A 16752-nucleotide genomic window follows, 5' to 3' on the forward strand; every position below is an offset into this window, starting at 1 on the left:
GACAGCTGCTTGCAGTATAGCTGACTATAGATATGGCAGACAACTCTTATAATCCAATTATATGTATATCGATATGCCAAGGTATCACGTGAACTAAATACCAAGTAACTGACAGAATGACAGAATTACTAATTTTGACAATGAGCCTGACTTGATAGAATAAATGGCTTGAAAGAATTACTAATTTTGACAACGAGCTTGGGTTGATAGAATTACTCACTTTGACATTGAGCTTGGGTTGATAGAATTACTCACTTTGACATTGAGCTTGGGTTGATAGAATTACTCACTTTGACATTGAGCCTGGCTTGATTTGCTTGCTGTCTCCAGTTGAGGGGGCTAGTTTGCTGTAGCGATAGTTCTCATAATGCACGTTATTTGTGACATCCTTCAGGTCTTGCATGTGTGTTCTGAAAAATAATTTGTTTATTTCACTATAACCATTTAGGCAATTATGACATTTGATGCATGTTAAAATTGATAACCAGACAAAAGGCAATGTTTAAAACATCTACATATCTCTACACATATCCACTACACATATTCACTTTCATCATCAAAGATACTTAATTTTTTGTAAGATTAGATAACTTTGTACCTGTTATTAGAACGTCCTACTCCACCTATTCTTTAATGACCATAGCTGTTTGATAGGATGTTAAACAACACAAAACCAAACCGACTCTCTGTTTGATAGGATGTTAAACAACACAAAACCAAACCTACTCCCTGTTTGATAGGATGTTAAACAACGCAAAACCAAACCTACTCCCTGTTTGATAGGATGTTAAACAACACAAAACCAAACCTACTCCCTGTTTGATAGGATGTTAAACAACACAAAACCAAACCTACTCCCTGTTTGATAGGATGAACTCCCTGTTTGATAGGATGTTAAACAACACAAAACCAAACCTACTCCCTGTTTGATAGGATGTTAAACAACACAAAACCAACCTACTCTCTGTTTGATAGGATGTTAAACAACGCAAAACCAAACCTACTCCTTGTTTGATAGGATGTTAAACAACGCAAAACCAAACCTACTCCCTGTTTGATAGGATGTTAAACAACGCAAAACCAAACCTACTCCCTGTTTGATAGGATGTTAAACAACACAAAACCAAACCTACTCCCTGTTTGATAGGATGTTAAACAACGTACGCAAAACCAAACCTACTCCCTGTTTGATAGGATGTTAAACAACACAAAACCAAACCTACTCCCTGTTTGATAGGATGTTAAACAACGCAAAACCAAACCTACTCCCTGTTTGATAGGACGTTAAACAACACAAAACCAAACCTACTCCCTGTTTGATAGGATGTTAAACAACACAAAACCAAACCTACTCCCTGTTTGATAGGATGTTAAACAACACAAAACCAAACCTACTCTCTGTTTGATAGGATGTTAAACAACACAAAACCAAACCTACTCCCTGTTTGATAGGATGTTAAACAACACAAAACCAAACCTACTCCCTGTTTGATAGGATGTTAAACAACACAAAACCAAACCTACTCTCTGTTTGATAGGATGTTAAACAATGCAAAACCAAACCTACTCCCTGTTTGATAGGATGTTAAACAACACAAAACCAACCTACTCTCTGTTTGATAGGATGTTAAACAACACAAAACCAAACCTACTCCCTGTTTGATAGGATGTTAAACAACACAAAACCAAACCTACTCTCTGTTTGATAGGATGTTAAACAACGCAAAACCAAACCTACTCCCTGTTTGATAGGATGTTAAACAACACAAAACCAAACCTACTCCCTGTTTGATAGGATGTTAAACAACGCAAAACCAAACCTACTCCCTGTTTGAGATATGTTAAACAACACAAAACCAAACCTACTCCCTGTTTGATAGGATGTTAAACAACACAAAACCAAACCTACTCCCTGTTTGATAGGATGTTAAACAACACAAAACCAAACCTACTCCCTGTTTGATAGAATGTTAAACAACGCAAAACCAAACCTACTCTCTGTTTGATAGGATGATAAACAACGCAAAACCAAACCTACTCCCTGTTTGATAGGATGTTAAACAACATAAAACCAAACCTACTCCCTGTTTGATAGGATGTTAAACAACACAAAACCAAACCTACTCTCTGTTTGATAGGATGTTAAACAACGCAAAACCAAACCTACTCCCTGTTTGATAGGATGTTAAACAACACAAAACCAAACCTACTCCCTGTTTGATAGGATGTTAAACAACACAAAACCAAACCTACTCCCTGTTTGATAGAATGTTAAACAACACAAAACCAAACCTACTCCCTGTTTGATAGAATGTTAAACAACACAAAACCAAACCTACTCTCTGTTTGATAGGATGTTAAACAACGCAAAACCAAACCTACTCCCTGTTTGATAGGATGATAAACAACACAAAACCAAACCTACTCCCTGTTTGATAGGATGTTAAACAACACAAAACCAAACCTACTCCCTGTTTGATAGGATGTTAAACAACACAAAACCAAACCTACTCCCTGTTTGATAGAATGTTAAACAACACAAAACCAAACCTACTCTCTGTTTGATAGGATGTTAAACAACACAAAACCAAACCTACTCTCTGTTTGATAGGATGTTAAACAACGCAAAACCAAACCTACTCCCTGTTTGATAGGATGTTAAACAACGCAAAACCAAACCTACTCCCTGTTTGATAGGATGTTAAACAACGTACGCAAAACCAAACCTACTCCCTGTTAGATAGGATGTTAAACAACACAAAACCAAACCTACTCCCTGTTTGATAGGATGTTAAACAACGCAAAACCAAACCTACTCCCTGTTTGATAGGATGTTAAACAACACAAAACCAAACCTACTCTCTGTTTGATAGGATGTTAAACAACACAAAACCAAACCTACTCCCTGTTTGATAGGATGTTAAACAACACAAAACCAAACCTACTCCCTGTTTGATAGGATGTTAAACAACGCAAAACCAAACCTACTCCCTGTTTGATAGGATGTTAAACAACACAAAACCAAACCTACTCCCTGTTTAATAGGATGTTAAACAACGCAAAACCAAACCTACTCCCTGTTTGATAGGATGTTAAACAACACAAAACCAAACCTACTCCCTGTTTGATAGGATGTTAAACAACACAAAACCAAACCTACTCCCTGTTTGATAGGACGTTAAACAACACAAAACCAAACCTACTCCCTGTTTGATAGGATGTTAAACAACACAAAACCAAACCTACTTCCTGTTTGATAGGATGTTAAACAATGCAAAGCCAAACCTACTCCAGGTAATGCTGTACTTAGCTATGACTTTCTCAAAGGATACATACTGATTTGATGATAAAGAGTACAGTTTTAAATGTATTGTTAATATATGGATCAAACAATTTTGATATGTGTAGAGTAATGTATCACACAAACAGTAGTGCTGGAAAGAGTTTAAATCTTATTACCTGATGAGCATATTCCTCAGGGCAATGAAATCGTTGTGTTCCAAATTTTCGACTGAAAACAGAAGATAATTATTTGTTCACATAATTTGCTTGTGATAAGTGACTTAATTTATAAAAAATTTACAAAACATCTGATTATCAAAAATTTGTAGAGTTGATATAATTTAGCATAGATCACTAGTGTATCCGACTTGTCAAAACTTCACTGAAGAAATATATATTCGATGTGTTTACTGTTGATGAAAACTGTGAAAACCTCCTCACCCTCGACGAGACCCCAGGGGTACTGTCGGCCTCGTACCCTCTTCCCTCCAGCTTCTATTACTCTGTTGCTTCCCACCACTGCAAACGGCACACGATCCTGATTGTACAGAAAGTTACAATATAAAAACAGTACTTCTAAAATATAATGAAACATAGATTATTAAAGGAGGCAATATGTCTTGTTGAATGTTTTGTCTGTCCACAAATGTCTTATCTAGTCCACAAATGTCTGATCACATTTTTTCTAACAAATTCTTCAGAGAATTGGTGCCGTCTCCCTTAGTGATGAAATACCCATAGATCTGTTGTATATTCTGTGATTCACTGCTATGTATCAGATTAATCTTTACACATGTGTGAGTGTAGGTTGGTCCATCACCTTTACACATGTGTTAGTGTATGTTGGTCCATCACCTTTACACATGTGTTAGTGTATGTTGGTCCATCACCTTTACACATGTGTTAGTGTATGTTGGTCCATCACCTTTACACATGTGTTAGTGTATGTTGGTCCATCACCTTTACACATGTATCAGTGTATGTTGGTCCATCACCTTTACACATGTGTTAGTGTATGTTGGTCCATCACCTTTACACATGTGTCAGTGTATGTTGGTCCATCACCTTTACACATGTGTCAGTGTATGTTGGTCCATCACCTTTACACATGTGTTAGTGTATGTTGGTCCATCACCTTTACACATGTACTAGTGTATGTTGATCCATCACCTATACACATGTGTTAGTGTATGTTGGTCCATCACCTTTACACATGTGTTAGTGTATGTTGGTCCATCACCTTTACACATGTGTTAGTGTATGTTGGTCCATCACCATATAAACAATGTAACTATAATGTATTTAATGAGTTCTATTAGTAGGACAGTGTAAGGTCTGAGTTTTTTGTAATAGATCAGTAAAAGGCCCTGGGAATAGATTATCATAATCCATATATGTATGTACCTATTACACTCATAACTACTGAATGTTGACCTCCCAGCTCATCACTTTACTCACCCTTAATTTTTTCTGTATTTTACTGTCCTCATCTTCATCACATTCTGGAAACTCATATATACGGATCTTATGACGAGCAATTTCATTTAAAATCTGTCAACAGAAATTGAGAATTTTACAATGGATGGCAGGTGATTTCATTTAGAATGATCATATTTAAATGTATGTTTCTGTATCAAACAGTTACTTATGATAATATATAATAACAGTGCAGTTCAATTTTATTCACTCGGAGAAAGAAAAAGAAATTCTAGGTGACTTACAGTCTTCTTGAACTCCCTGCATTCGTCTGGTGTGAGTGTATCAGCCTTGGCGATTAAAGGGATGATGTTCACTTTGTCATGAAGTCTTTTCATAAATTCTACATCTAACGGTTTTAACCTGTAAAAAACAGAAAATGAGATTTAAGTATTTTACTTGGTCCCTTTGACATATCCATGTTTTAATGTAGTTTGAGAAAGCCAGCTGAATATATATACTAAGACACAAATGTACTGATGGTACAACTTGTAAAATAGAGTCACTCCGGTATCTGTACTTTCTATCAAACAGATCCTGTATATGACACAGGACTGGCAGGTGTAAATTATATTTGATGTATTGAATAACACACAAAAATCACCTATCTTCCCATTCATATGGCATGAAAGTTGAGGCGAAAGAAAACTTATCACATATATTTCCATTAAAATAACTATCTGATCTATAATTTAACTTGTCCCGTCTCTGATCTATAATTTAACTTGTCCTGTCTCTGATCTATAATTTAACTTGTCCCGTCTCTGATCTATAATTTAACTTGTCCTGTCTCTGATCTATAATTTAACTTGTCCTGTCTGTGATCTATAATTTAACTTGTCCCGTCTCTGATCTATAATTTAACTTGTCCTGTCTCTGATCTATAATTTAACTTGTCCCGTCTCTGATCTATAATTTAACTTGTCCTGTCTGTGATCGATAATTTAACTTGTCTCAGGAGTCTGAGAGACCTACCCATGCCCTGTCGGGGTGATGATGAGAGACTTACCCATGCCCTGTCGGGGCGATGATGAGAGACTTACCCATGCCCTGTCGGGGCGATGATGAGAGACTTACCCATGCCCTGTCGGGGCGATGAAGTACAGACACGTGTGAACTCTGTAATCTGGCATTGTGATCCGGCTAACTCGCGACTCGGAATTGAGGTAATCATCATATTTGCTGTCAATGAAGTCAATAACTGGTTGCCAACTGTAAAAGCAAAATGTTTTATCAGTACAATAAGGATAACAATTGATGTATCTTTACTATCAGGTTGAAAAAGAAAAAAATGAACTGCCACAGAGAAACTCCAAAAAGAACAAAATATCCAAGCTGATGTCTATACATTGTACCAGGTCATCTCACGCCCAACAAACCCTGTATAACTAACAACTCACGCCCAACAAACCCTGTATAACTAACAAGGAATCGTCTTGCTGAAATAGAATCTACTGTAGATTAACACTGAGACTTTGTTATAAATTTGAGGACTTAAAAATTTAGATTCAGGGTGTTGGTTAACTTCAAGGGGAGATAACTCCAACAGCCTTTGTCAAATAAACAGTAAGGTAAGCTGTAATGGTCAAAGTGGGTAACAAGACCTCTGTTTGACCAGAGGTATTATCAGTAAGCTGTAATGGTCAAACTGGGCAACAAGACCTCTGTTTGACCAGAGGTATTATCAGTAATCTGTAATGGTCAAACTGGGTAACAAGACCTCTGTTTGACCAGAGGTATTATCAGTAAGCTGTAATGGTCAAACTGGGCAACAAGACCTCTGTTTGACCAGAGGTATTATCAGTAATCTGTAATGGTCAAAGTGGGTAACAAGACCTCTGTTTGACCAGACGTATTATCAGTAAGCTGTAATGGTCAAAGTGGGTAACAAGACCTCTGTTTGACCAGAGGTATTATCAGTAAGCTGTAATGGTCAAAGTGGGTAACAAGACCTCTGTTTGACCAGACGTATTATCAGTAAGCTGTAATGGTCAAAGTGGGTAACAAGACCTCTGTTTGACCAGAGGTATTATCAGTAAGTTGTAATGGTCAAAGTGGGTAACAGGACCTCTGTTTGACCAGAGGTATTATCAGTAAGCTGTAATGGTCAAAGTGGGTAACAAGACCTCTGTTTGACCAGAGGTATTATCAGTAAGCTGTAATGGTCAAAGTGGGCAACAAGACCTCTGTTTGACCAGAGGTATTATCAGTAAGTTGTAATGGTCAAACTGGGTAACAAGACCTCTGTTTGACCAGAGGTATTATCAGTAAGCTGTAATGGTCAAAGTAGGTAACAAGACCTCTGTTTGACCAGAGGTATTATCAGTAAGCTGTAATGGTCAAAGTGGGCAACAAGACCTCTGTTTGACCAGAGGTATTATCAGCCACTGATCACACAGTAAGGGTGGCTGAAGTGGGGTCAAGTTTTATAGCCCTTCACCTGCAGTGACCCCAAATCTCTACTTGCCTGTAATATGATACTACAGAACTGCCACTGTGAACCCAGCAATAAAGCTGACAGAGGCGGGGCCACAAGTAGTATCACATCTTATAAACATGGTGGTTTGTTTAGTTTTGGAGGTATTTACTTTATACATTGTAGCCTCTTGAGGAGAGGCTGATAAACACACTGACCCTACTTACAAGGTCAAACACACTCGAAAAGGTGACATATTTCTATCCTCCGGCCATAACTGATAACTTTAGTTTCCACACTTTTATTAATGTCTTTCCTTCTAATATCTAATTTTATCAAGGGATACAACAGATACCAGTATTCTGATACAGTGACTGTCAGGATGACACATAGAACACAAGTCTCTCTACTGCTGTAGTAGCTATCACAAAAACTCCATCATTACACGTAATACTAGACTGTATAAAGTTGAGTTACCAGGCCCGGGTGTCAGAGAAATAGTGGTACTTATCTACCAGTCTGATATAGGATAGGGCTGACTTCCATCTAATGAGGTGTTTGTGTGAAGGGGTCATTGACCTGGACAGTACATAAGTCTTTCTTCCTGTCATCAGAGGTTCCAACATTACACAGTAACTGACTAGTCAATAAGCTTGGTGGTAAGGGTTTGTAATTATTTTCCCCATAGTAAATTTTTCTGTAACTGCATGTAATATTTGTACACACGAAGGGATCTCTAAACTGATCGAAGAGGAAGAAGAAAATTTTATCATGTCTGAACCTTAGTGGTAATGTAGTGTAATAATCCTATTCCACCTCTGTCTACATTCACTAGTGTGTCCAATTGTTGTAGCTTAACTTATTCCGACATACACTTACCAGTTACTATTGTCTACTGCATCCCCAAATCCTGGTGTGTCCACAACCGTCAGTTGTAATTGTACCCCATTTTCCTTCAGAACTGTTTTTGTTGTCTCAACCTGTAAAATATATACAAATCTTTGAGACAGGGACCTTTTTTTTCGTGAGATTACATTGTAAATCAATAACCTCAAGAAGACTCCAATAAACTTGGGAAGACTCCAGCAAGAGGCCCAATGAGCCTGTATTGCTCGCCTTCTTCTAATGCAACTTTATGGTGATCTATGTCAGTGATGTGGATGCTAAGTTGAATACTTTTTCATTTAAATACAAGAGAAGGTTTATAGAATTCATTTAAACAATTTTGGTATTTGATTTCAGCATATTTGGCCCCTGTGATCTTGAATGAAGAACAAGGTCATTCAAACAACTTGATAGTCCTTCATCCTACTCCCTGCATGCTAAATGGACAAATACCAGGTTTCTTGGCCTCTTGGTCATTGATCAAGTCCTTCACAGATTTCAGCATAGTTGACCCCTGTGACCTTGAATGTAGGTCAAGATCATTGTTTTGCATCCCATACATGTTTGGTTTACAGAGGTTCCACTATAGTCATAGTTGTATTGAGGTAGATACGGTAGATACGGAAAAACCTTACACTGTTCTATGATTACTGAATACTGACAACAGTACCCCGAGTTCTATGATTACTGAATACTGACAACAGTACCTTGAGTTATATGATTACTGAATACTGACAACAGTACCCTGAGTTATATGATTACTGAATACTGACAACAGTACCCTGAGTTATATGATTACTGAATACTGACAACAGTACCCTGAGTTCTATGATTACTGAATACTGACAACAGTACCTTGAGTTCTATGATTACTGAATACTGACAACAGTACCCCGAGTTATGATTACTGAATACTGACAACAGTACCATGAGTTCTATGATTACTGAATACTGACAACAGTACCCCGAGTTATGATTACTGAATACTGACAACAGTAGCCTGAGTTCTATGATTACTGAATACTGACAACAGTACCCCGAGTTATGATTACTGAATACTGACAACAGTACCATGAGTTCTATGATTACTGAATACTGACAACAGTACCCTGAGTTCTATGATTACTGAATACTGACAACAGTACCATGAGTTCTATGATTACTGAATACTGACAACAGTACCCCGAGTTCTATGATTACTGAATACTGACAACAGTACCATGAGTTCTATGATTACTGAATACTGACAACAGTAGCCTGAGTTCTATGATTACTGAATACTGACAACAGTAGCCTGAGTTCTATGATTACTGAATACTGACAACAGTACCCCGAGTTCTATGATTACTGAATACTGACAACAGTACCCCGAGTTATATGATTACTGAATACTGACAACAGTACCCCGAGTTCTATGATTACTGAATACTGACAACAGTAGCCTGAGTTCTATGATTACTGAATACTGACAACAGTACCCCGAGTTATGATTACTGAATACTGACAACAGTAGCCTGAGTTATATGATTACTGAATACTGACAACAGTAGCCTGAGTTCTATGATTACTGAATACTGACAACAGTACCCCGAGTTCTATGATTACTGAATACTGACAACAGTACCCCGAGTTCTATGATTACTGAATACTGACAACAGTACCCTGAGTTATATGATTACTGAATACTGACAACAGTACCCTGAGTTCTATGATTACTGAATACTGACAACAGTACCCCGAGTTCTATGATTACTGAATACTGACAACAGTACCCCGAGTTCTATGATTACTGAATACTGACAACAGTACCTTCACTGTTTTCTGTATCCGATGGGATGGGCCAGGATAATCCCCACTGTAAAGGTCAGAAAGGAACAAGGAGTTGATCAGGGTCGATTTTCCTAATCCAGATTCACCTGAAAGAAAATATGATAGAATTAAATATATGCACAGTGAGATTGTAAGAGCTAGAAAATACCGAGTAATTCTATAACAGGCAGAGAAAATACTGAGTAATTCTATAACAGGCAGAGAAAATACCGAGTAATTCTATAACAGGCAGAGAAAATACAGAGTAATTCTATAACAGGCAGAGAAAATACTGAGTAATTCTATAACAGGCAGAGAAAATATTGAGTAATTCTATAACAAGCAGAGAAAATACTGAGTAATTCTATAACAGGCAGAGAAAATACCGAGTAATTCTATAACAGGCAGAGAAAATACTGAGTAATTCTATAACAGGCAGAGAAAATACTGGGTAATTTGAGCTGGAGAAATTATGTTTCATAATGATAGATAGCTCACTTGATTTCCTACTTTTGTTCTGACATTTATCTACATGATGAAGGACATCAGGTTTCACCCTTAGTATAAATTATTGTGATACTTGATAACATGATTCATACTTGGAGAGATTACATAAGGTATTAGTAATCTACACTATATCCTGCCCACCACCGATTCATTTCTACAGGGTGGGTTACTTCCCTTTAGTCTGTCTACAGCTAAATCCTCACCTAAAACTCTACATGTGTTAAAAGTTTGTGTAACAGCCTATATTCTCCTCATAATCTAAGACATGTCCAATACATAATAATTTATATCATCTTCGATTGCTGTGGCACAATCTTTAACACTGATCATTGACGTCTGTAGATATGTGATAGGTTACATTACAACATGGAAGTCCTAACACCCTAAAGACAGTTACTAGTGTAGAATATGTAAAGAGAATCACACATAATCACACATTCACAGAATCCCTGATACACAAAACAACAGTCCTGATATAATCATTATTTTTATCAGAGAAATGTCTTCATGCACAAACAGGTCTGGCAAATTTCCAGAAGAATACTGTGTGTGAAATTGTAACTGACTGGCAGAAGAATCACGTGTTTATGGGAGACTGGTAACCATGGACATTGGTGATTGATGACATGGTGTGTGTGGGGCAAAGTGTCCCTCAGATGCAGTGAAAGGGGGCGCATTTACTGAAGCCCCAAGGAGATCCTCTAAGGTTCTGGTTAATGGTCATGAATACTAATCTTATATAACATACATTATCCTGAGTGGTATAGATGTAGTACTTCTTGAAACCAAAAAGGTATGATGCTATACCGTAGTTCCCCTTGTATATGGCACCATGGTTTGGTTTGGTTTAGTTTATTTTGTTTAACGTCCTATTAACAGCCAAGGTCATTTAAGGACGGCCTCCCGTGTATGCGACATGCATGCGTGTGGTGAGAGCTAATGTGTGTTTTGGGAGGCTGTGGTATGTTCGTGTTAAGTCTCCTTGTGATAGGCCGGAACTTTTGCCGATTTATAGTGCTACCTCACTGAAGCATACTGCAGAATCCACCCAGCAGCACACCCCACCCAGTCACATTATACTGACAATGGGCGAACCAGTCGTCCCACTCCAAATATGCTGAGCGCTAAGCTACCATTTTTAAAGACTCTGGTATGTCTCGGGGACAGAACCCAAAACCTTCCTCACAGCGGCGAACGCTCAACTAAAGGCCAAAAGTGAGGCATTGTCAAGGGAGACATTAGGAAGAAGAAAGTTGTTAAGAAAGAAGAGAAAAGATAAGATCCCAAGTTTAGTCGTCTCTTACGATCATGCAATGGGGGCAGCAGGTACAATTCTTACGCCCTACCTGCAGGGCAGTGGCACCATGGCAACAATTGTATATCGACAACCATTGTATATCGACAACCATTATATCAACAACCATTGTATATTGACAACCATTATATCAACAACCATTGTATATTGACAACCATTATATCAACAACCATTGTATATTGACAACCATTATATCAACAACCATTGTATATTGACAACCATTGTATATTGACAACCATTGTATATTGACAACCATTATATATCGACAACCAGTGAATATTGACACCGTTGTATATCGACACCCCCTCCATTGTACCAAATTTTTGTTGTGAACAGATTTCCCTAATATACCAAATCCTGTTACACCATCTGCAAACATTTTCAAATAAAATCAAAGTGCCTATAGGTCACTCATATGTGCTGTGCATGATGGTAAACTTCTTCATATCTATAAACATATATGTTTCCAGTGTTCTTCTGACGGTTCATCTTTCGCAATTATTTCCCTGCGACATTCCCATTACTATTAAATTGTTTGTAACCAATGAATGGGCCCTTCCTTGTCAATGTCAGTGATCATACATTCATGTTATATAGCATTTCAATAATGACTGCTTCAAATCATGTCACCTCTTTAATGCTATCGGAATCTTTGTTACAGAAACGACTAACGAGCAATGTTTCACCTCAAAATCACTTCAACCAGCACAGCCATTTTTGTATTTTCTTGGAAATGATGCCAGAATCAACCAGTATTCCACTTTCATTTCGAGTATCAAATATAAACAGTATTTGATGGGAGAAGGCCATTTTTATCGACCAGTGAGGTGACCTTATAATGTCGCAATAAAAAAAATCATCAACCAGAGTATGTACGGTTACCTGTACTAGTCCCCCCCCCCCCCCCCCCCCCCCCCGCCCCCTTTGCACAAACTAGGCAGTAAGTCAGTCATAAGCTTAATAATTCATACAGAAAATAATTCGGAATACTAAATGATAAAGCAGGTAATTGTCTATGATTAATTGTCTATGATTTAAATCTTTTTAAAAAAAATCATATATCAAACACAGGTGTCTCAAGCCATATATCATATCATGAATCATATGCAATTACTACAAACAAATGCTTTACAGAAGGAGACAGTGTTTTGTTTTTTTGTGAAAAAATTATTGGCATCAGGATTCATCATAGAAATCAGAAACAGTTGATTCTTTTAAAAGTTCCCAATGATTTGATTGTCGTTGACTGCGCAGGACCTCTTCGAGGTGTTTTTGCAAGTAGTGCAGTGTCACCCATACCCCCCCCCCCCCCCACACCCACACCCACACCCACACACAATGTAGGTGTTATCCAGTAATGTTAGGGGGTCAGACTTGGTAGTCTACAATGTAGGTGTTATCCAGTAATGTTAGGGGGTCAGACTTGGTAGTCTACAATGTAGGTGTTATCCAGTAATGTTAGGGGGTCAGACTTGGTAGTACACAATGTAGATGTTATCCAGTAATGTTAGGGGGTCAGACTTGGTAGTACACAATGTAGATGTTATCCAGTAATGTTAGGGGGTCAGACTTGGTAATACACAATGTAGGTGTTATCCAGTTATGTTAGGGGGTCAGACTTGGTAGTCTACAATGTAGGTGTTATCCAGTAATGTTAGGGGGTCAGACTTGGTAGTACACAATGTAGGTGTTATCCAGTAATGTTAGGGGGTCAGACTTGGTAGTACACAATGTAGATGTTATCCAGTAATGTTAGGGGGACTTGGTAGTACACAATGTAGATGTTATCCAGTAATGTTAGGGAGTCAGACTTGGTAGTACACAATGTAGATGTTATCCAGTAATGTTAGGGGGTCAGACTTGGTAGTACACAATGTAGGTGTTATCCAGTAATGTTAGGGAGTCAGACTTGGTAGTCTACAATGTAGGTGTTATCCAGTAATGTTAGGGGGTCAGACTTGGTAGTCTACAATGTAGATGTTATCCAGTAATGTTAGGGAGTCAGACTTGGTAGTACACAATGTAGATGTTATCCAGTAATGTTAGGGAGTCAGACTTGGTAGTCTACAATGTAGATGTTATCCAGTAATGTTAGGGGGTCAGACTTGGTAGTACACAATGTAGGTGTTATCCAGTAATGTTAGGGAGTCAGACTTGGTAGTACACAATGTAGATGTTATCCAGTAATGTTAGGGAGTCAGACTTGGTAGTACACAATGTAGGTGTTATCCAGTAATGTTAGGGAGTCAGACTTGGTAGTACACAATGTAGATGCTATCCAGTAATGTTAGGGGGTCAGACTTGGTAATACACAATGTAGGTGTTATCCAGTAATGTTAGGGGGTCAGACTTGGTAGTCTACAATGTAGGTGTTATCCAGTAATGTTAGGGGGTCAGATTTGGTAGTCTACAATGTAGGTGTTATCCAGTAATGTTAGGGGGTCAGACTTGGTAGTACACAATGTAGGTGTTATCCAGTAATGTTAGGGAGTCAGACTTGGTAGTCTACAATGTAGGTGTTATCCAGTAATGTTAGGGGGTCAGACTTGGTAGTCTACAATGTAGGTGTTATCCAGTAATGTTAGGGGGTCAGACTTGGTAGTACACAATGTAGGTGTTATCCAGTAATGTTAGGGGGTCAGACTTGGTAGTCTACAATGTAGATGTTATCCAGTAATGTTAGGGGGTCAGACTTGGTAGTACACAATGTAGGTGTTATCCAGTAATGTTAGGGGGTCAGACTTGGTAGTCTACAATGTAGGTGTTATCCAGTAATGTTAGGGGGTCAGACTTGGTAGTACACAATGTAGGTGTTATCCAGTAATGTTAGGGGGTCAGACTTGGTAGTACACAATGTAGGTGTTATCCAGTAATGTTAGGGGGTCAGACTTGGTAGTCTACAATGTAGGTGTTATCCAGTAATGTTAGGGGGTCAGACTTGGTAGTACACAATGTAGGTGTTATCCAGTAATGTTAGGGAGTCAGACTTGGTAGTCTACAATGTAGGTGTTATCCAGTAATGTTAGGGGGTCAGACTTGGTAGTCTACAATGTAGGTGTTATCCAGTAATGTTAGGGGGTCAGACTTGGTAGTACACAATGTAGGTGTTATCCAGTAATGTTAGGGAGTCAGACTTGGTAGTACACAATGTAGGTGTTATCCAGTAATGTTAGGGGGTCAGACTTGGTAGTACACAATGTAGGTGTTATCCAGTAATGTTAGGGGGTCAGACTTGGTAGTCTACAATGTAGGTGTTATCCAGTAATGTTAGGGGGTCAGACTTGGTAGTACACAATGTAGGTGTTATCCAGTAATGTTAGGGGGTCAGACTTGGTAGTACACAATGTAGGTGTTATCCAGTAATGTTAGGGGGTCAGACTTGGTAGTACACAATGTAGGTGTTATCCAGTAATGTTAGGGGGTCAGACTTGGTAGTACACAATGTAGGTGTTATCCAGTAATGTTAGGGGGTCAGACTTGGTAGTACACAATGTATGTGTTATCCAGTAATGTTAGGGGGTCAGACTTGGTAGTCTACAATGTAGGTGTTATCCAGTAATGTTAGGGAGTCAGATTTGGTAGTACGCAATGTAGATGTTATCCAGTAATGTTAGGGGGACTTGGTAGTCTACAATGTTAACAGACTGCGGAATATTGTTCTTAGGTTTAAGCATCTGTATCTGACTTTATCAATCTATTTGGATGTATGGTGTATCTCCCGGTCTGACATCTGTCAGTAGTCCCCACCTCCATCACTGGAGTAGTTATGGATGACAGATCTGTTTACTGCTATTTTATAGTAATACATGTGACCTTGACAAGACAGAAGTCAAAATACATGTACTGATTGATACCAATGTCTACAGATAAATCGAACACCAGGTGTACATCTTAGTGTGGGGCAGAGGGCAAATCTATTTACTGGACACTTTTATAAATGTAGGGTTGAGGATACTTCTGGTTATTACAAAGCAACCTACTGGTTTCCTTCCCCACACAGGAAGTGGCCAGCTATTTCTGTACATGTAACAGATAACAGGAAATCATAACTCAGCTCCATCAACAAGCACCTGCTACACTGGACTTGTGATGATCAATTACACTTTGTACCAGGCCATTAGTTTTTATGCCATTTTCAACACATACACATTTATAGCTGGTGTTGGGCTGATCATCTGATATATTTCATGTCCAAGGTTTCAGATGTAGTTTGTAAACAGGGAATGCCATGCTGAACAGCACTAGTTCAAAATTACCAACAAATCTGAACCTTTACACCACCATGGATAAGGAAGATGCCAGCAGGTCTCTTAGTTTACAGTCAATATCAAAACTGACCACCAGTCGACTGATCTCAACCTGGTTTTCTGAACACTCTTTATGGTCAATTATTGAAGTTCAATGTCTTCTGATTTACATTTTCAACAAAATTTTGATTTTTAAATTTCAGAACTAATTTTAGTTTTTAATTTTGAGGCCTACTCAATAAATCTACAAACCTCTTAAAATTCTTTTATAGATAATTGTCAATGTTTAAAATGCAGGTTTTATGCTGAGAGTAACCAAATGATTGTGATGAAAACAGGCTGTTTTGAGTAGGAGCCAAATACAGCTTGCTGCTCTATTACTCATGATATATACATATACTAATGCACCAAAATGAACAACAAATGAAGCCTGATCAGACCTGATGATTTCATACCACTTTAACAAAAGATTCCAGAAGGATCTTGGCACCAACCACTAAAAGATCTTTTAATATTGGTTCTATACATGTAAGACTGATCTTCTCTCTACTTTTCCTTCTTTCCTCTTTTTTTTTCTTGATAATAATATGGAGAACATACATGTATATGAAATCTGAGGACGATCTCTGAAGAATGCCTTGGCAAAAACAAATTTCAACTGCTAAAATCCAAGATGGCTGCATTTTGGTCATTGTTTTCTTGATCAATCTCAAAATTGAGTAAACCCAAGTATGGATCAAAGGTTTTAACCTACAATATCAAAATCTGAGAAAGATCCATCAACCTACTGATAAAAAATGATAACAAAATTAATC

General features: G+C 38.1%; 1 protein-coding gene across 3 annotated transcripts in view; it reads right to left on the minus strand.

Annotated features, from left to right (window-relative positions):
* LOC117337883 (septin-7-like) overlaps nucleotides 1–16752 on the minus strand; it is an 86447-nt gene that overhangs the window by 11103 nt on the left and 58592 nt on the right. For all 3 annotated transcript variants that reach the window (XM_033899028.1, XM_033899027.1, XM_033899026.1), the window contains exons 3-10: nucleotides 9869–9975; nucleotides 8054–8154; nucleotides 5836–5970; nucleotides 5004–5121; nucleotides 4741–4833; nucleotides 3724–3820; nucleotides 3460–3511; nucleotides 291–410 (exon numbers count right to left, since the gene is read on the minus strand). In XM_033899028.1, the coding sequence (XP_033754919.1) occupies nucleotides 291–410; nucleotides 3460–3511; nucleotides 3724–3820; nucleotides 4741–4833; nucleotides 5004–5121; nucleotides 5836–5970; nucleotides 8054–8154; nucleotides 9869–9975 (823 nt within the window). The remainder of the gene's footprint in view (nucleotides 1–290; nucleotides 411–3459; nucleotides 3512–3723; nucleotides 3821–4740; nucleotides 4834–5003; nucleotides 5122–5835; nucleotides 5971–8053; nucleotides 8155–9868; nucleotides 9976–16752) is intronic.

This window comes from Pecten maximus, chromosome 11, assembly GCF_902652985.1.
Source record: "Pecten maximus chromosome 11, xPecMax1.1, whole genome shotgun sequence".
NCBI classification, from domain to species: Eukaryota; Metazoa; Mollusca; class Bivalvia; order Pectinida; family Pectinidae; genus Pecten; species Pecten maximus.